Source organism: Oncorhynchus kisutch, linkage group LG23 (assembly GCF_002021735.2).
Source record: "Oncorhynchus kisutch isolate 150728-3 linkage group LG23, Okis_V2, whole genome shotgun sequence".
Taxonomy (NCBI): Eukaryota; Metazoa; Chordata; class Actinopteri; order Salmoniformes; family Salmonidae; genus Oncorhynchus; species Oncorhynchus kisutch.
In genome coordinates this window covers 19,912,620-19,932,619 of record NC_034196.2, presented here as the reverse complement: position 1 = coordinate 19,932,619, position 20,000 = coordinate 19,912,620, and the positions used below count along the sequence as shown (strand labels likewise).

The 20,000-nt window shown below is 43.7% G+C and overlaps 1 protein-coding gene across 9 annotated transcripts in view; it reads left to right on the top strand.

Moving 5' to 3' along the window:
* Positions 1-20,000, top strand: part of LOC109879868 (regulator of G protein signaling 3) — a 187,426-nt gene that overhangs the window by 104,104 nt on the left and 63,322 nt on the right. The window contains exon 1 of one of the 9 annotated variants that reach the window (XM_020472051.2): positions 7,272-7,561. The exons of 7 other annotated variants lie outside the window; for them this stretch is intronic. In XM_020472051.2, the coding sequence (XP_020327640.1) occupies positions 7,484-7,561 (78 nt within the window). In that variant the 5' untranslated portion in view covers positions 7,272-7,483. Of the gene's footprint in view, positions 1-7,271; positions 7,562-14,458; positions 14,735-20,000 lie in introns of those variants that run through there. One more of the 9 variants, XM_020472052.2, reaches the window with a different exon arrangement.

Here is a 20,000-nt window from a genome sequence, read left to right as displayed (position 1 = left end):
ATGTGAATAAGACCTTAAAACAGGTTAACATTCACAAGGTCACAGGGCCACCCGAATTGCCAGTATGTGTACTGCGAGCATGCACCAATTTAGACAAAGGACACCGGGCGGACCCCTGGTAAATGTAGTCTCTTATGGCCAATCTTCCAATGATATGCCTACAAATATGTCACAATGCTGCAGACACCTTGGAGAAACGATAGAAAGGGCAGGCTCATTCCCGGCGCATTCACAGCCATATAAGGAGACAATGGAAAACAGAGCTTCAAAAATTCTGCCCATTTCCTGGTTGAAGTTTCATCTTGGTTTCGCCTGTAGCATGTGTTCTGTGGCACTCACAGATAATATCTTTGCAGTTTTGGAAACCTTAGAGTGTTTTCTTTCCAAAGCTGCCAATTATATGCATAGTCGAGCATCTTTTCGTGACAAAATATTGCGCTTAAAACGGGCACGTTATTTTATCCATAAATTAAAAGACCCCTATATCCAAGAAGTTAAGCAGACCACCATAGTGCTTGTGCCCAAGAACACTAATGTAACCTGCCTAAATGACTACCGACTCGACCTGTTTGATGTAGCCATGAAGTGATTTAAAGGCTGGTCATGGCTCACATCAACACCATTATCCCAGAAACCCTAGACCCACTCCAATTTGCATACCACCCCAACAGATCCACATATGATTCAATCTCTATTGCACTCAACCCTGCCCTTTCCCACCTGGACAAAAGGAACACCTACAGTGGGGAGAACAAGTATTTGATACACTGCCGATTTTGCAGGTTTTCCTACTTACAAAGCATGTAGAGGTCTGTAATTTTTTTTTCTCATAGGTACACTTCAACTGTGAGAGACAGAATCTAAAACAAAAATCAAGAAAATCACATTGTATGATTTTAAAGTAATTCATTTGCATTTTATTGCATCCCGACTATTTGCATCACTGCCTGGTATGTTAACTGCTCAGCCTCCGGCAAGCAGTACCGGAGTGCCAAATCTAGGTCCAAGAGCCTTCTAAACAGCTTCTACCCCCAAGACATAAGACTCCTGAACATCTAAACAAATGTCGACACAGACTATTTACAATCCCCCCCCCCCACCCCTCTTTTATACCACTGCTTCTCTCTGTTGTTATCATCTATGTATAGTCACTTTAATAACTCTACCTACATGTACATACTACCTCAACTAACGGTACCCCCTTGTATATAGTCTCGCTATTGTTGTTTTACTGCTGCTCTTAATTACTTGTTACTTTTATTATAATTCTTCTTAAATTAAGGGTTAGCAAAAATAGCATTTTGAATGGGACTGAATTGTGTGTCCCACAAGGTTAGTTATACAATACAATGCGTGTGTGTGCGCGTGCGTGCGTGTGTGTGTGTGTGTGTGTGTGTGTGTGTGTGTGTGTGTGTGTGTGTGTGTGTGTGTGTGTGTGTGTGTGTGTGTGTGTGTGTGTGTATGTGTGTGTGTGTGTGTGTGTGAAGGGAAAAACATATCACAAGACCTGCTGTAGGTTAATTAGACCCGTCATCAGTCTTGTAGTAAAATCAATGTGTTGTATGGTGATTAGGTCAAATGGATGATCAGAGTCTGAACATTCCTCTATGCTTACATTGGAATCTTTTTAGTATAACCATTCCATTTGCTTGAGTGGACCCTAAGGGTCATTCAATAATACATATCCAATCATGGCAATATTAGTTCAATTTTAATCAGGATAATGTATTGGTTTAATTTTAGGTAAACTTGTGCAGTTATGAGAATTGAAACACTCTAAGGGTAATGAATAGATATTTAATCATAATAAAGCTTTTGTGATGATAAGAAATCGTAAAATATGGTTTAATATGGCTTAAAGTCTTAGTATGGCTTGTGGTCTATGCCTCTGTGCTCTATTAGGAAACTTGAACAGGATGTTGTTAGAAATGAAAGGTTTTCAGGGAGGTCAGACCATGCATCATGTGTGCATATGCACGTGGTTGTGTGTGTGTGTGTGTGTGTGTGTGTGTGTGTGTGTGTTCAGTCCCTTGTGTTGTTACATTTAGAGGTCTAAGGGAACAAAGCAACCTTTGGGTAATTGGGTGAGCCAGGACAAAGCAAATCCTACATGTGACTCATAGACAGGGTATTGATATGGGATGTCAAGGTTTCTCTCTTGCAGTTGCCAAATCTGAACCGCGAGAGTTTCTCCACTTTGGCCATAAAGTTAGCGACCAGGGTGGTGTTGTGGTCAGTGTTTTGGAGGAACTCAAAACTCCCCCTCTGACAGAACCTGACTCAGAGCTGACCACAAGTTCCAAAAGCTGAACCAGCACAATGTGATTTGAAATAAACACAACTTTCATTTCATTACTAACTCAACACTATAAGCCCCAAATGAGTTGATGATTTCACTTCAGCCTAATAAATACCCGATCCCTCTCAGCTTGTCTTGGTGGTGGAAGACATTTTCTACGGTATGCTGCTCCAAATGTGTCAAAAATGCTCTTATATTCTGACTTTGGAGGATTTTCTATCACTAGTTCTTAAGTACATTAACAAAGGCCTGGGAGAGTGTCTTTTGTGGAGCTTGTCAGTAGCAGTTGCCAGTTGCACTGTAAGCTTTGATTTGATTTAACGCTGAATGGGGTGATAGAATCTTTGTTTGAGAGGGAAAGAGGGAGAAAGAAATAGAGAGACAGAGCGAGAGAAACAGAGAGAGAACGAGAGAGACAGATTTCCTCTTTAATTAGTGTTGCATTTCCCATAATGTCAGAAACAGCGTTTCTCCTCTGATGTACAGTATTTGCGGGTAAATTCTCACTCTGCTGAACTGGAGTGAGAATCAATGCACTCTTGAGAAAAGGAGCTCTGAGTTAAACACTTAAGTAAAGTAAAACTGACTTTACCTTACCTGTGTACGAGTATGCAAACGGCTACTATATGCAAATAGTCAACCAGGTCACCGTCATTTCCCGTTCTTCTGCATGGTCACAGTGTTGATGTTGACATTTCCCGTTCTTCTGCATGGTCACAGTGCTGATGTTGACATTTCCCATTCCTCTGCATGGTCACAGTGCTGATGTTGACATTTCCCGTTCTTCTGCATGGTCACAGTGCTGATGCTGACATTTCCCGTTCTTCTGCATGGTCACAGTGCTGATGTTGACATTTCCCGTTCTTCTGCATGGTCACAGTGCTGATGTTGACATTTCCCATTCTTCTGCATGGTCACAGTGCTGATGTTGACATTTCCCATTCTTCTGCATGGTCACAGTGCTGATGTTGACATTTCCCATTCTTCTGCATGGTCACAGTGCTGATGTTGACATTTCCCGTTCTTCTGCATGGTCACAGTGCTGATGTTGACATTTCCCATTCTTCTGCATGGTCACAGTGCTGATGTTGACATTTCCCGTTCTTCTGCATGGTCACAGTGCTGATGTTGACATTTCCCATTCTTCTGCATGGTCACAGTGCTGATGTTGACATTTCCCGTCCCGTTGACATTCCCCGTTCAAATATTGTGTAGTGAATAGTCACCATGGTCACCAATTCTTCTGAGTTTATTTTCTAAGTGCAGCTTGCTGGCTCCTCCTTTGTTTACGGGCTAGATCAATTTTCACTATTGTTAACCAAATGTGTGTTTTTGCTAATGTTGTTGTATAGTGTGGTAACCATGTGCCACATTGGTTCTAGTTAATTCAGTCATTCTATTGTTACAAAGAGTTTCCTTTCTCCGATGGTATCCCTGTCATGCTCAGTCTCTTCTTAGTAAGTGGGGCAGGACTGTCCGGGACAATGCATTCCGTAGCTGCTGTAAGCATATGAACTAGGGATGCAACTACGTGGTTGTAGCCACCTACACCGCCAAGTTCCAGGAATCCTAGTACTATTACTGTAGTCTGGTGTATTTAGGGGAGATAGTTATGTCCCCTGACTGTCTCAATGTCCTCTCCCTAACCACCATGCAGTCAGCCCTCACACACACCACGGGATTCTGCTACCTTACATAACACGCACACACACACAACGCTTCTATTCCTAGCCAGGCCACTTTTCTCCCTCAATGCATGATTGTCACATGGACAGAAGTATGGATGTACACGTACGCACACACACACACACACACACACACACACACACACACACACACACACACACACACACACACACACACACGTACACACGTACACACGTACACACGTATACACACACACACACACACACACACACAGTCACACACAAAACACAACTCCCGAGTGGATGGTCATACAGCACATAAGCCTATGATCTCACCCTGCTGTATGCTTCCAGTACTATCTGTGACCAGGCTGCATTAGAGAGCTGCTGGAAAAGTACATTTGTTCAGCTGAACACACACACTAGCATGCATGCACTTTCTCACTCACACTCTCCAACCAGCATCTGCTGCTCAACGAGCTAATCTAGGTTGTCCTGTGGAGCAGAAACAGATAGCTAGACAGCCGAGAGTTTTCTAGTGGATCTAAGTGCTAAGCTAGGGTACGGTTGTATACCGCAAAACACAGGGGAGCCTCAGACAGGGCCTAGCCTTCACCTCGCCAGGAGAGATACTTAATGTTTCAGATGTCTAATGGACGAAGGATGTCTGCTGGGCCTCAGAGACCGCCTAGACTGTCTTTGACTGTCTGACTCTCATGTCAAATGTGTGATGTTCCTTTTTTGGATGTAGAGGTGGGTGGTTTATAGGGAAGATCTTGCTTGTTTTCCAGGCAGCTGTGACATAGCTATGACGTAAGTTTGACGGTACATTTGTTATAGCCACATGACTTGTATGACGTTACCATGACCTTGCATGGTGTTTACTCACCTCCCTTCCTCTCTCCTCTCCTCCCCTCCCTTCCTCACTCCTCTCCTCATTTCATCCAAATTCATGAAGACTGGATCACATCTCTTCACCCTGAGGCTATGAGAGGTATAATGGAATCAACTGTTCTCTGTAACACACTATAAAATACTCAACAAATGTACACAGACAGTCATAACAAGTACAGTGCATTCTAGGCAATGGGAAAGAGGAAGCACATTCAATTAGAAATTGTAAACCACAGTTTTAGTCTCTGAACTGTCTGGTTCATAGTCCATTTTCACCTGTCCGTGTGAGGGAAGAGAGGTGCTTAATTACCTGTCTCTGAGTCTTTGTCACACACATGCACTCACTCACTCGTACACACATACACTTTTTGATCCCCCCTCCATGGTGCATTGTGTCAGATCAGACAGGAATCCCATCTTTCTCCCATGCCTCCATCACACACTCCTTTCAAGGTGCTGTTTACCTGTCTCCATTGACTTCTGAATTGATCACAGTAATCTGGCGAAAGGGGATACCTAGTGAGTTGTACAACTGAATGCGTTGAACTGAAATGTCTCTTCTGCATTTAACCCTCTCTGAATCAGAGAGGTGCTTGGGGCTGTCTTGATCAACATGCACGGCACCCGGGGAGCAGTTGTTGGGAGTTATCTGCCTGGCACAGAATGACAGATTTATACTTTGTCCACTCTGGGATTCGATCCAGCAACCTTTCGATTTCTGGCCAGGCTACCTGACGCTTTCTTTCAATAAGCACACACACACAAACACACACACACACACAATGTCTCACTCCATCAATGTGTGTGTGCGTGCGGAAGTGGGTGTGTGTGTATACGTACATGAGTACGTGCATGTGTGTGTCTTTTTTTGCACGGCGGTGATATCCATCACGTCCTAGGATCAATTCCCCAGCCGTGCTTTAAACTTTCATGAAATCTCTTTGATGGATCGTGTTTTGCTTTATTTCAGTTCAAAAAGCCCTTAACTATTTATAACTTGTTCTGTTGTTATATAATGCACTGGCATACATATACAGTCTATCAAGGCTTTGTATAAAAACGATTGGACCAGATCCTAAGACGCCATATTATTCATTTAAATTATTCACATTCTTGGGTTTGGGTCATTAGAATTTCTCCACAGAGGCCCAGCATGCAATGCTTAGGATAATAGTTCATTTTGGGACACATGAATCGTATTCCACTTTTCTATGACATGGATGTACTGTATGTGGAACGCCTATGACAACGTGTGGAATGGTCCTTTCGCTCTATCCTAGATGAGACTTCATAGATGTCTCCATATATTTTGATCTAAAACTACAAATGAAAAACAAATGTGGAGTTTCGAGTTTCTTCCGACAGCGATGATTGTGTTTTATTATGCTATTCACTAGACAGAGAAAGTAGTTTTCTGGGTTTGCATAAGCAGTTAAACTAGAGCTTGAGGGAATTGAATGGCCCTTCAAAACCTGATCATTTGGAAGTCATATGGGCTACAAATAGATTAGATTAGCTGTACAAGAATATGTGTATAGAGGAAGTGTAAAACAATGTGACACTTCACTCTGAGGCACTGCTAGGTCATGGGATGGGATGGGAGTCAAAGCTAGGGTTTTGTATGTTTGTGTCCGCGTCTTTTGTGTGTTTGTGAACATGATTGTTTATGTGTGTGTATCCTTTACCTGTGTGTGTGTCTTTGTAGTTGATGAGGTGTGGAATACAGGGCTCTTTTGCATCCCAGATCCTGCACCTCTTTGATAAGCTTTGATTCATTGCTTGATTCATGGCTGGGCTGGGGTCTAAAAATAGGAGGTGGGAAAAGAGGGAGGGAGGGAGATAGAGGTACGGGACTGCACAGCATGGCATCATGGGCCTCCAGAGACACACTAACACATGGATACAGCTCCCTTCACCCTCCTTCCCATCAACTCATGAACCTTTCTTTTTCTCTCTCCCTCATTCTCACTCTCCTTTTTTCTCCATCTCTCTATGTCTCTGTGTACACTATCAACTACTTCCACCAGTATCAACTCTATGTATCCTCTTTCTCCTACTGTTCTCTCTCATCTTTTTCCCTCGCCTTCCTCCCCTCTCCCCAAACTTCCTTCCTTCCTTCCTTCCTTCCTTCCTTCCTTCCTTCCTTCCTTCCTTCCTTCCTTCCTTCCTTCCTTCCTTCCTTCCTTCCTTCCTTCCTTCCTTCCTTCCTTCCTTCCTTCCTTCCTTCCTTCCTTCCTTCCTTCCTTCCTTCCTTCCTTCCTCCCTCCCTCCCTGCCTCCCTCCCTCCCTCCCTCACTCCCTCAACTCTCACTTCTTGCTCTCATCTACCTCTCCCTTCCTCTTTCCCTAACCCCTCATAGCCCCCCCCTCCTCCTCCCCTCTCTTCCCTCTCCTCTTCCCCAGCGCTAGTGTTGCACGTTGGCAAACACATAAGAACCACACGGTGAGAGAGGCAGGACTGCACAACATTCAGACAGAAATAGAGAGAGAGATATAAACAGAGAAAAGAGGGAACATAGAGACAGTGAGAGACAAAGAGAAGGATAGACAGAAGAGAGAGAAACAAATCACTACAGCATTTTTCACACCTGGATTTTCTGTCCTCTTTCGCTACTATCCTGTGTGTGTGTATGTGTGTGTGTGTATGCTCTTGCACCCCGCACTGGCAGAACTCGTACATATTCACACATACACTCGGAACATCCAGATGCCTGTCTCTAAGGTACTGTATACACTCTTTGTGCTTCCTATTTCTCAGGTCAGGTACCATACACCTGCAGGTCTGTGTTTTGGTAGTGTTAGCGGAGATTAAAGTTATGGTGTGTGTGTAGCGTTCCAGAATGTCTCTGCATTATATTATTTTTGTGTGTTTCAGCTGCTAACGTATTCCTAACACTTTTCTAATGCTTTATTGACACTTCTGGTTCTCTTTTTGGATTTCTAAGATACCTTTTTAGTTACAGTATATAAAGTATTTGATGCTATGTTTCAATGCTATGTCACAATGTAATCATTGTACTTGGCTTCACTGCTGGTTGGCTATCAAATTCCTCTTCTCATTATAGGATGTTTTACATTTTTATGGTACCAAATTTATTTAACATAATATCTGCACACGATTTTTGTGGACCAAATATAACATTTCTCTCTCTTTGAAAGGAAGGTAACTGCCCACTATTTAGTGGTGGAATGGCATTTATGTACGTGCAGTGTATGTGATTGAGTCACTGCTGAAGGTGCTGTCAACAAGCAGCAGTGGTGTAGTACAGTAGTTAGTTAGCTTATCCCCACTACACAGAGCAGCTGGTCAGGAAAAGCACAGCAGGTGAATGTGAATGAGAGAAATAGACTGTTCTCCATAGTGTCAAATGAAGAAATGTTATCTGTGCGTGAGACAGAAAGAGTTCAATAGTGTTTGTTTGTGGTCTCGGTTTGTGAGAGAGAGAGAAATAGAAAAGGAGGGAAATAGATAGGATAGTGTGTGTGTGTGTGTGTGTGTGTGTGTGTGTGTGTGTGTGTGTGTGTGTGTGTGTGTGTGTGTGTGTGTGTGTGTGTGTGTGTGTGTGTGTGTGTGTGTGTGTGTGTGTGTGTTTGCGTGTGTGTGTGCGCTTGCTTGTGTATGTGTACATTTTTTACACAGTATTTTTATGAGGAATTGTTATGATTCCCAGGGGCCAGTTTTTCAGAAATTATCTATAAAATTAGATTAAATGTTAGGATTCAACATTAGGGATTTGGTAATCCAATTTCACCTTCAATCAGGATTAAATTATGTTTTTGTGTTTTTCAAAACTCAAAGGTAGTGATTATGAAAGTTTTGATACGGAAAGTCTGGATTATCTTCATCTCACCGGAAAGGTGGTATCTTTAGGTATCTTTATTCATGTCGTTTACTCATCTCTGTTTGCCTTTGACATTGTAGAAGTAGTACCACAACTTGTCCAGTAGATGGCAAGGTGTAGGCCTGTTCAAAGCACTGCATTTGACATTTTAGTCATTTAGCAGAAACTTAGCAAACATAGATATTGCTTGTCCCTGCTCAAATTTGATTCAAATGTTTTCTCAGTGACCAAGAGCACTGTGGGCTTTGAGCACAGTGAGAGAAGAAAGATTATTAGTGAAGCGTTAGTTAATGCATTCGAGGATTCCAGAATACCGCACACCACAGGCCAGGGTTATTCAAGTCTACCTGATAATTAATTGCACCCACCTGGAATCCCAGGTCTAAAGCAGTCCCTGATTAGAGGGGAATAATTTAAAAAGCAGTGGAATTGGCTTCAAACACTACTGCACAGACACAGGCAGACACCGACACACATGCAGGCACACAGTTACAGAAGCACACAATACCCCCCACACAGACACTTTCGTTGGTCCCACTCACTGTCACAGTCAGGTTACGTTGGAGCCTCTCCTGCCTCAGTGTACTCTGTCATCTGAAGCTGTTAAGACGAAAAGCACCTGAGATAAGACAAGAGAGAGAGAGAGAGAGAGGAGGGAGAGGGAGCAGATGTTCCATAAAGCACAGCCAAGCACACTGAGCAGTGAATACACTTAAGGGGTTACGATCAGCTGTTGGGATCGGCTTTTATTCAGTTGTTTGCTATTATACTGTACACAGACATGCTCTTTATTCAGTTCTATTGTACATCTGCTAGCTGCATGTTGTTCTCTGTTTGGTGCCCTGCTTCTGGTCTCATGACTTGTCTCATGGGGAGGAAAGAGAGAGAGAGAGACAGCGAGACAGAGAGGGAGAGAGCGAGGGAGGGGGAGATGGGGGGAGAGAGAGAGAGAGAGAGAGAGAGAGAGAGAGAGAGAGAGAGAGAGAGAGAGAGAGTGAGACAGAGATGGAGAGAGCGAGGGAGGGGGAGATGGGGGAGAGAGAGAGAGAGAGAGAGAGAGAGAGAGAGAGAGAGAGAGAGAGAGAGAGTGAGACAGAGAGGGAGAGAGCGAGAGAGCGAGGGAGAGGGAGAGGGAGAGGGAGAGGGAGATGGGGGAGAGAGAGAGAGAGAGAGAGAGAGAGAGAGAGAGAGAGAGAGAGAGGGGGAGAGAGCGAGGGAGGGGAAGATGGGGGGGAGAGAGAGAGAGAGAGAGTGAGACAGAGATGGAGAGAGCGAGGGGAGGGGAAATGGGGGAGAGAGAGAGAGAGAGAGAGTGAGACAGAGAGGGAGAGAGCGAGAGAGCGAGGAGAGGGAGAGGGAGAGGAAGAGGGAGATGGGGAGAGAGAGAGAGAGAGAGGGAGAGAGAGAGAGCGAGGGAGGGGGAGATGGGGGGAGAGAGAGAGAGAGAGAGAGAGAGAGAGAGAGAGAGAGAGAGAGAGAGAGAGAGAGAGAGAGAGAGTGAGACAGAGATGGAGAGAGCGAGGGAGGGGAGATGGGGGAGAGAGAGAGAGAGAGAGAGAGAGAGAGAGAGAGAGAGAGAGTGAGACAGAGAGGGAGAGAGCGAGAGAGCGAGGAGAGGGAGAGGGAGAGGGAGAGGAAGAGGGAGATGGGGGAGAGAGAGAGAGAGAGAGAGAGAGAGAGAGAGAGAGAGAGGGGGAGAGAGCGAGGAGGGGGAGATGGGGGGGAGAGAGAGAGAGAGAGAGAGTGAGACAGAGATGGAGAGAGCGAGGGAGGGGAAATGGGGGAGAGAGAGAGAGAGAGTGAGACAGAGAGGGAGAGAGCGAGAGAGCGAGGGAGAGGGAGAGGGAGAGGAAGAGGGAGATGGGGAGAGAGAGAGAGAGAGAGAGAGGGAGAGAGAGAGAGAGAGCGAGAGAGAGAGAGAGAGAGAGAGAGAGAGAAGCTCTATGCTCTATGTAATTGAAGAATACATAGAATCTAACCACTTCTGGGGAAATTGGAATATACTAAACAAACATTAAACACAAACTGTCCAAGATGGCCATATAACAAGGAAAAAAAATGCCTAAATATATACATGATCAAATAAAAATCATAGAATCAGCTATTAAAGACTACCAGAAGAACCCACCCAATTCTCCAATTACATTTGAAAAATATTTTTTCTATTTTTTCTATTTAACTATTAGGTACAGTGCATTTGGAAAGTATTCAGACCCCTTGATTTTTTTCATATTCTGTTACATTACAGCCTTATTCTAAAATGGAATAAATAAAACAATTCTCATCAGTCTACACACAGTACTCCATAATGACAAAGTGAAAACAGGCTTAATTTTATTCAGCACTTTTTGGGGCAAAACAGATGTACCTTATTTACATTAGCATCCAGACACTCGAAATTGAGGTTTCCATTGATCATCCTTGAGATGTTTCTACAACTTGATTGGAGTCCACCTGTGGTAAATTAAATTGATTGGACATGATTTGGAAAGCCACACACCTGTCTATATAAGGTCCCATAGTTGACAGTGCATGTCAGAGCAAAAAACAAGCCATGAGGTTGAAGGAATTGTCCATAGAGCTCCGAGACAGAATTGTGTCGAGGCACAGATCAGGGGAACCAAAAGATTTCTGCAGCAATGAAGGTCCCCAAGAACAGTGGCCTCCATAATTCTTAAATGGAAGAAGTTAGGAACCAATAAGACTCCCCCTAGAGCTGGCTGCCTGGCCAAACGGAGCAATCGGGGAGAATGGACTTGGTCAGGGAAGTGAACAAGAACCCAATGGTCAGAGCTCCAGAGTTCCTCTGTGGAGATGGGTGAACCTTCCAAAAGGACAACCATCTCTGCAGCTCTTGGCATGAATTCCAAGCATCACGTCAGGAGGAAATCTGGCACCATCCCTAAGGTGGATCATGGTGCTGAAAATAATCATGCTGTGGGGATGTTTTTCAGCTGCAGGGACTGGGAGACTAGTCAGGATCGAGGGAAAGATGAACGGAGAAAGTACAGAGAGATCCTTGATGAAAACCTGCTCCAAAGCCCTCAGGACCTCAGACTGGGGTTCTACAGATGCGACAGCATCCTGACCGGTTGCATCACCGCCTGGTATGGCAACTGCTCGGCATCTGACCGTAAGGCGCTCCAGAGGATAGTGCGTACGGCCCAGTCCATCACTGGTGCGAAGCTGCCATCCAGGACCAATATACTAGGTGGTGTCAGAGGAAGGCCCCAAAAAATGTCAAAGACTCCAGCCACCCAAGTCATAGACTGTTCTCTCTGCTACCGCATGGCAAGCGGTACAGGAGCACCCAGTCTAGGTCCATAAGACTGCTGAACAGTTAATCAAATGGCCATGTGGACTATTTACATTGACCCCCCCCCCCCCCCCTTTGTTATTACACTGCTGCTACTCCCTGTTTATTGTCTATGTATAGTCACTTCACCCCTACCTACAGTGCATATACAAATGACCTTGACTGACCTGTACCCCCGCACATTGACTCTGTACCGTTACCCCCTGTATATAGCGTCGGTATTGTTATTTTATTGTGTTACTTATTATTTACATTTTTAACTTTAGTTCATTTAGTAAATATTTTCTTAACTATTTATTGAACTGCACTGTTGGTTAAGGGCTTGTAAGTAAGCATTTCACTGTAAGGTCTACACCGGTTGTATTCGGCGCATGTGACAAATGCCATTTGATTTTGATTTGATGTGGTGTACTCCTCAATGCCATCGGAAGATTCCCGGAACATATTCCAGTCTGTGCTAGCAAAATAGTCCTGTAGCTTAGCATCTGCGTCATCTGAACACTTCTTTACTGACCGAGTCACTGGTGCTTCCTGCTTTAGTTTTTGCTTGTAAGCAGGAATCAGGAGGATAGAATTATGGTCAGATTTGCCAAATGGAGGGCGAGGAAGAGCTTTGTACGCGTCTCTGTGTGTGGAGTAAAGGTTGACTAGAGTTTTTTCCCCCTCTGATTGCACATTTAACATGCTGGTAGAAATTTGGTAAAACTGATTTAATTTTCCCTGCATGAAGGGCCCCGGCCACTAGGAGCGCCCCCTCAGGATGAGCATTTCCTGTTTGCTTATGGCCTTATACAGATCATTGAGTGCGGTTTAAGTGCCAGCATTGGTTTGTGGTGGTAAATAGACAGCAACGAAAAATATAGATGAACACTCTCTTGGTAAATAGTGTGGTCTACAGCTTATCATACTCTACCTCAGGCGAGCAAAACCTTGAATCTTCCTTAATATTAGATTTCATGTACCAGCTGTTTTTTTTTACAAATATACACAAACCACCACCCCTTGTCTTACCAGAGGCGGCTGTTCTATCTTGCCGATGCAGCAAAAACCACGCCAGCAGTATGTCCCGATGTGATCGTAGCTCGTCTATTTTGTTATCCAATGATTGTACGTTGGCTAATAGGACTGATGGTAGAGCCAGATTACCCACTTGCCGTCGGCTCCTTACAAGGCACCCCGACCTACGGCCTCGATATCTCCATCTCTTTCTCCTGCCAATGTCGGAGATGAGGGCCATGTCGGGTGTCTGAAGTAAATCCTTCACGTCTGACTCGTTATTGAAAAATCTTACGAGGTGAATAATCGCTGTCCTGATATCTAGAAGCTCTTTTCGGTCATAAGAGACAAAATAAGTTACAAATAACATGAAAAAACACACAAAATTGCACAATAGGTTAGAAGGCCATAAAACGGCAGCCATCTCCTCCGGCGCCATTCTGTGGTTGTGAGGTCTGGGGTCCGGTCACTAATGAAGAATTCGCAATACATGCTAATGATCAAAATCCAGAAAGGAGCCGCTAAATTGTGAACCACCGCAAAGGAAGTGATTTTCTAACCTTCTATAAAAAAATCCATCACTATGTGCCCACTGCGCTGCACTTCCTAACTTCCTGCCAAATGAATGATCATTCTGGAGACGCATATTTCCCTCATATTACACAGACCCATAAAGAATTCCAAAACAAATCCAGTTTAGATAAACTCCCATATCTATTAGGTGAAATGCCACAGTGTGTCATCACAGCAACAATATGTGTGACTTGTTGCAACAAGAAAAGGGCAACCAGTGAAGCACAAACATTATTGTAAACAAACTATATTTAGCTGTACATGTATTTGCCCCTTTGTACTTGAACTATTTGCACATGTTTCAACACTGTACATAGCCAGTAATATAACTATAATATAATTCTTCTGAAACTTTTGTCAGTATAATGTTTACTGTCTATTTAGATTCGTTTATTTCACTTATGTTAGTTATCTATTCCACTTGATTTGGCAGTGTTTCCCATGCCAATAAATAACAGAAATGAGAGAGAGTGAGAGAGAGAGGTTTCCTCTGCTTCTCTCTCCCTTAGCCCTGGTATATATTGTTATTCCCATGTCCATGTCTCAGAGACACTGTGTGTGTGTGTACATCTGCCTAACGCCTGTGTATTGTATTTTTCTGCCTTTCATGGTTAAGTAAAATCAAAGCTACTGTATGTATATGTGTGTGTTAGAAAAGTCAGGGGGCGGTAGACTGATGAATGCTAATGGCTCTGTGTGTCCCGTGGGACATGGCAACTGTACACAGCGCCTTGATGTCTTGACCAGGGATGGGCTCGGGGGGGGGGGGGGGGGGGCTCTAATGGGTGTACACACATAGACACACACACACTTCTTCCTCTCCCCAGTCCTCTCTTCCTCTTTCTTTAGCTCCTCCCCCTCCTCCCTCTATCTCTTGTTGTGGTTGCGCTGCTGGATGGGAGACTCCCTACAAATCCCACAGGGCATTCTCTCTCTCTCTCCCTCTTGCTCTCTCTCTCCTTCGCTCCGTTCAGCTCAGAAACAGAAGCGCAGTTCCTGCACTGCTCTAATTCACACAGGCGTGGAACACAACACACACACACACTCACCCTGACACACACACCACTGGCCGTTTGACAGAGAGGAGAGTGGGCCACTTTACCAGGGATGTGAAGGAGGAGTGGCTGTCTCTGCTTATTGGACTATAACTGGGGATCTCTCACTACAGGTGAAGTCTATAAGGATATACCATCTCCATTTTCACACCCACCCACACACTTTATAGGTGTCTGTAGTTTTTAATAAATAGAGGGAAATACTTCAGTGTATTTCTGAGCTAGCCTAATGTTGAATGCGTGGGGGTTGTTTTTGATAGTTTTTATTGCTGGTGTTCTTTGTTGTAGGAAGATAGGGAGTGGTTTAATTTGCCTTACCAAAGAAGCGAGAGAACGAAAGAAAGAAAGATGAGCTGAGAGAAGGCAATGAACTCAGGCTCTTGGACTATCAGTTCAGGGCATCAGGTTTGGATGACCTGCGGTATATTATCTACTTTTATTTTGTCTTTGTTCTTTCTTTCTTTCTTTCCTTCTTTTTGTCTGTGTCAGAATAAGTTTGCTCAAATACAAAAATGATTCTCAGAGTATTTAAATGAGTTCAAATGCAGATAGAGAAATCAGGTTGTGATATGGTATGGTATGTTATCTGGGAATTCATCTGCATCGGCTCATCTCTCAAAGAGGATCGTCATCAGCTCACAGCTTCATGAACGTGTAAAGCCATCACAGCTCCGTGTAAAGCCAGAGATCAGGACAAGTGAAAGAGAGAACAGAGAGATCGTGGAGAAAGAGAGAACAGAGCAAAGAGAGAGGGGAAAAACAAGGAACATACCTAGGGAGAAAAGGTTACTTTTTTGCATTGTTAAGATCTCGCTGGCTGGTGTGTGTGTGTGTGTATGTGCGTGCGTGTGTGTGTGTACATTGTGCGCATTAGCAACCAGTGATCACACATCTTCTGTCAACAGTTTTGCAGCATATTGCACAGGAATAGCTAATGATGTCACTAGGAAGTCATGAGGAACGTCTGTCAACACGTTTGTCATGTGTTGCAATGAGGAGAGTGTGACGGGGAGTTTACAAGTTTATCTATTGACCAGAGGGAAGCAGGAATATACAGTATATACACACTATTATTCTACAATGTAAATAAATAAATTCCAAATAAATTCAAATCCTTAAATTAGTAGGTGTGTCTATACCTTTGACAGGTACTGTATGTCAAAGGTTTGGACACACCTACTCATTCAAGGATTTGTATTTATTTAGACTATTTTCTGTCTTGTAGAATAATAGTTAAGACATCAAAACTATGAAATAACACACATTGAATCATGTAGTAACCAAAAAAGTGTTAAAACAAATTCAAATATATTTTATATTTGAGATTCTTCAAAGTAACCACCCTTTGCCTTGATGACAGCGTTGCACACTCTTGGAATTCTCTCAACCAGCTTCACCTGGAATGCTTTTTCAACAGTCTTGAAGGAGTTCCCACATTCCCAGAGTTACCTTAAGGTAGTAGTTGTGGAATTGTTAGGTTAAATGTACTCGTTGGTTACTACTGCATTGTCGTTGGTTACTACTGCACTACTGCATTGTCGGAACTAGAAGCACAAGCATTTCGCTACACTCGCATTAACATCTGCTAACCATGTGTATGTGACAAATACATTTGATTTGATTTTGACCTCTGCTGCAGAGGATAAGAACATTAGAGTTACCAGCCTCAGAAATTGCAGCCCAAATAATTGCTTCACAGAGTTCAAGTAACATATATCTCAACATCAACTGTTCAAAGGAGACTGCGTAAATCAAGCATTCGTGGTCGAATTGCTACAAAGAAACCACTACTAAAGGACACCAATACGAAGAAGGGACTTGCTTGGGCAAAGAAACACAAGCAATGGACATTAGACCGGTGGAAATCTGTCCTTTGGTCTGATGAGTCCAAATTTGAGATTTTTGGTTTCAACTGCCGTGTCGTTGTGAGATGCAGAGTAGGTGAACGGATGATCTCTGAATGTGTGGTTCCTACCATGAAGCATGGAGGAGGAGGTGTGATGGTGCTTTGCTGGTGATACTGTGATTTATTTAGAATTCAAGGCACACTTAACCAGCATTCTGTAGGGATACACCATCCCATCTGGTTTGCGCTTAGTGGGACTATCATATGTTTTTCAACAGGACAATGACCCAACACACCTCCAGGCTGTGTAAGGTCTATTTGACTAAGAAGGAGAGTGATGGAGTGCTGCATCAGATGATCTGTCCTCCACAATCACAGCTGATAGAATGCCAAGAGTGTGCAAAACTGTCATCAAGGCAAAGGTTTGCTACTTTGAAGAATCTCAAATCTAATTTTTGATTACCACATGATTCCATATGTGTTATTTCATAGTTTTGATGTCTTTACGATTATTCTAGAATGTAGAAAACAGTACAAAATAAAGAAGAACCCTTGAATGAGTAGTTGTCCAAACTTTGGACTGGTACTGTATATGTATACAGTATGTACACATACACAGAAAAACACACGCAAAAAAAGACACTCACAATCCATACTTACCAACTTTCAAGATGGGAACAGATAAGTACAGAAACAGACACACATAAGTGGGCACAGCATGAGATAGCAAGAGATAGAGAGCTCAGAAAGAGAGGAGATACACACCCAGATGGGGTGTAAAGGAAATTAGGTCTGTTGTGTGGGACATTATTACATCTGCAGCGTTATCCATCAATCTTACCTCCCCCTCTCTTCTCCTCGCCCCCTCTCCCCTTCTCTCCCAAAACTCCTCCCTTCATCTCCCTCTGTCTCCCCCTGTCCTCTGTCCTCCTCGATCAATATCAATCGACACTCCCTTCTCTCTCTCTCTTTCTCCCTCTTTCCTTCATTCTGACTGGTGTCATTGTGTTATGTGTCTGTGGAGGGGAATATCAATGGCCTGTACACACAAACACACACTGCTGCTAGAAGAGACTGTCTAGGCAGTGTTGTCTAGGCTGTGTGTTCCTCACAGTCTGCCTGGCCCTCTGTTTAACGCTGAGGCCACCTGTGAGGCAGACACACAAATACATACACAATATGTCTATCTCTCTGTGAGACACACACATGAATGTGCAAGCACATGGACACACACACACACACACACACACAAATGCTGCAGCGGTCACATCGACTTTGCCCGGGGACGTCACACAGCTAGCCAGTTAGCCCCATAATCACATCACTGACATTCTCCCTCTGACCTTCCGCTGGGATTGATAATGTCTTGGAACATGAACCTTGACCCCCGGAGATGGGCTGTCATATAAAGTGCCCTTTATAATACAGGGACACAGACTGCTGGGGTGCTATTTTTTCGTTACTGTTCCATTTTTCATTACCTCATCCAGGAAGGAGATGAGGAGGAGGTTGTTGGAAAAAAACAGGCTCCTTGTTGAGCTTAAATATGAATGAAAATAGACTTGCTTTTAATAAATCTTATACCCGATGCCCCTAGGTCCCCATTGCTATTAAAGTGACTGATATTGTGTGGCTCCAGTGAGATATTGAGTGGACCGCTGTGTTTTCCTGTTTACTGCTATAACATCTCCCCCCATGTCATATAATGGTGTTGTATATGACGTTCTTTACCTTCGCTCTCCATTTGCATAGGGGAAGATACCTCAAGGGACAAATGCAATCAACTAATCATAGAACTGCAGCTACAAGACAGAGTACACACATAGCGAGCTAGGAGTAGCAACGAGCATATTGAGAAGAGTTGTGAGTCTCCTTCGATATGGCTAAACAACGTTTGTTCTATTTATAGCTTAATTAACAGGAGTCGTTTCGTGGGAACACTGACATCTTTCATCCTGTTCTTCTTCTTCGCTCGACGCCTTTTTTTGTCCGCCACGTCGTTCTGTCCATTCCTCTTCTCCATCGTTTTGCTCTTTCGCTTGACTTCAACGGAGGGCCTTGACATGTAAACGATCATTGCCGCCTCATCCCTCTGTCCTTTGAGCGAGGGAAGGGCGGGGAGGCTGGCCATGCATGTGATGTGGCCACTCAGTAATCCTCCTCTAACCCTTTATCAACCGATAACGGTGTGATAGTGAGCAGTCACTGTAATCCACAAATCCATACTCATAATTGCGTGTCCTGAAGAACTATTGCTTTAGCTTTGCTTGAAACATATGCACATTTAACCAAATAAGGAGAGATTGCAAGTTTAAAGGCTGGACCTCGAATGACCATCTAATGATGTCAATGAGAGTGGTGCTAAGCAAGCAGATTGGGTTTGGAAGCTAAATGACCACATTTGTTTGCTGGATGTCCTCTGTTCCTGGAATGGTTGATTTGATATTTCACATTAAAGCAATAATGTGTCTGTTTAGTGTGTTTGTGTTAGTAGGAGAGGCAGGAGGTAGGGGTGGGGGGTTACCTCCACCGTGCTGCCTAAAGATCCCCACCCTTTGCTCTTTGGGCCACTCCATACACTGTTGTGGTTTGAGGGGCCGATTGGTGTGAGGGCCACGTTTGTGTCTTTGTCGCTGTGTGTAGTAGCACTGTTCACACAGCAGTCCCACAGCAAAGCTAATGTTCCTTAACCTATCACATTTGATGCGGAGCTGTGTGTTTGTGTGTTTGTGTGCGTGTGTGTGTGTTTGTGTGTGTGTGTGTTTGTGTGTTTGTGTGCATGTTTGCGTGTGCATGTGTGGTTTCGAGATGAATCCGCCTCTTAGTGATCTCTCAGAGGGCCACTAATATGCTCTTTAATGCATTCTGCTTCTACGGCAGATGAGACATGAGGACCACATGATAACACAATGGTGTGTTAACCACATACCAGCCCCATTTAGAGGGAGGTGAGGACATGATTTCTATTAACTAGACACAACCCCCTTCAGAGAAAGGTGACTTATGAGAACATTGGGTATATTGACAAATAGCAATCCTAATTCTCAGAGATGTGACATATGATGACATTGGTGTGTTAGCTAAACACACACACACACCTTTCAGAGAGTGACAAAATGAGGACAGGGGTGATTTGACACATCATAGCTTAAGAGGACACACTGTTCTGTTCTATATCATAAATACACTTAGGTTGGAGTCATTAAAACTTGTTTTTCAACCACTCCACAAATTTCTTGTTAACAAACTATAGTTTTGGCAAGTCGGTTAGGACATCTACTTTGTGCATGACCCAAGTAATTTTTCCAACAACTGTTTACAGACAGATTATTTCACTTATAATTCACTGTATCACAATTCCAGTGGGTCAGAAGTTTACATCCACTAAGTTGACTGTGCCTTCAAACAGCTTCGGAAATTCCTGAAAATTATGTCATGGCTTTAGAAGCTTCTGATAGGCTAATTGACATCATTTGAGTCAATTGAAGGTGTACCTGTGGATATATTTCAAGGCCTACCTTCAAACTCAGTGC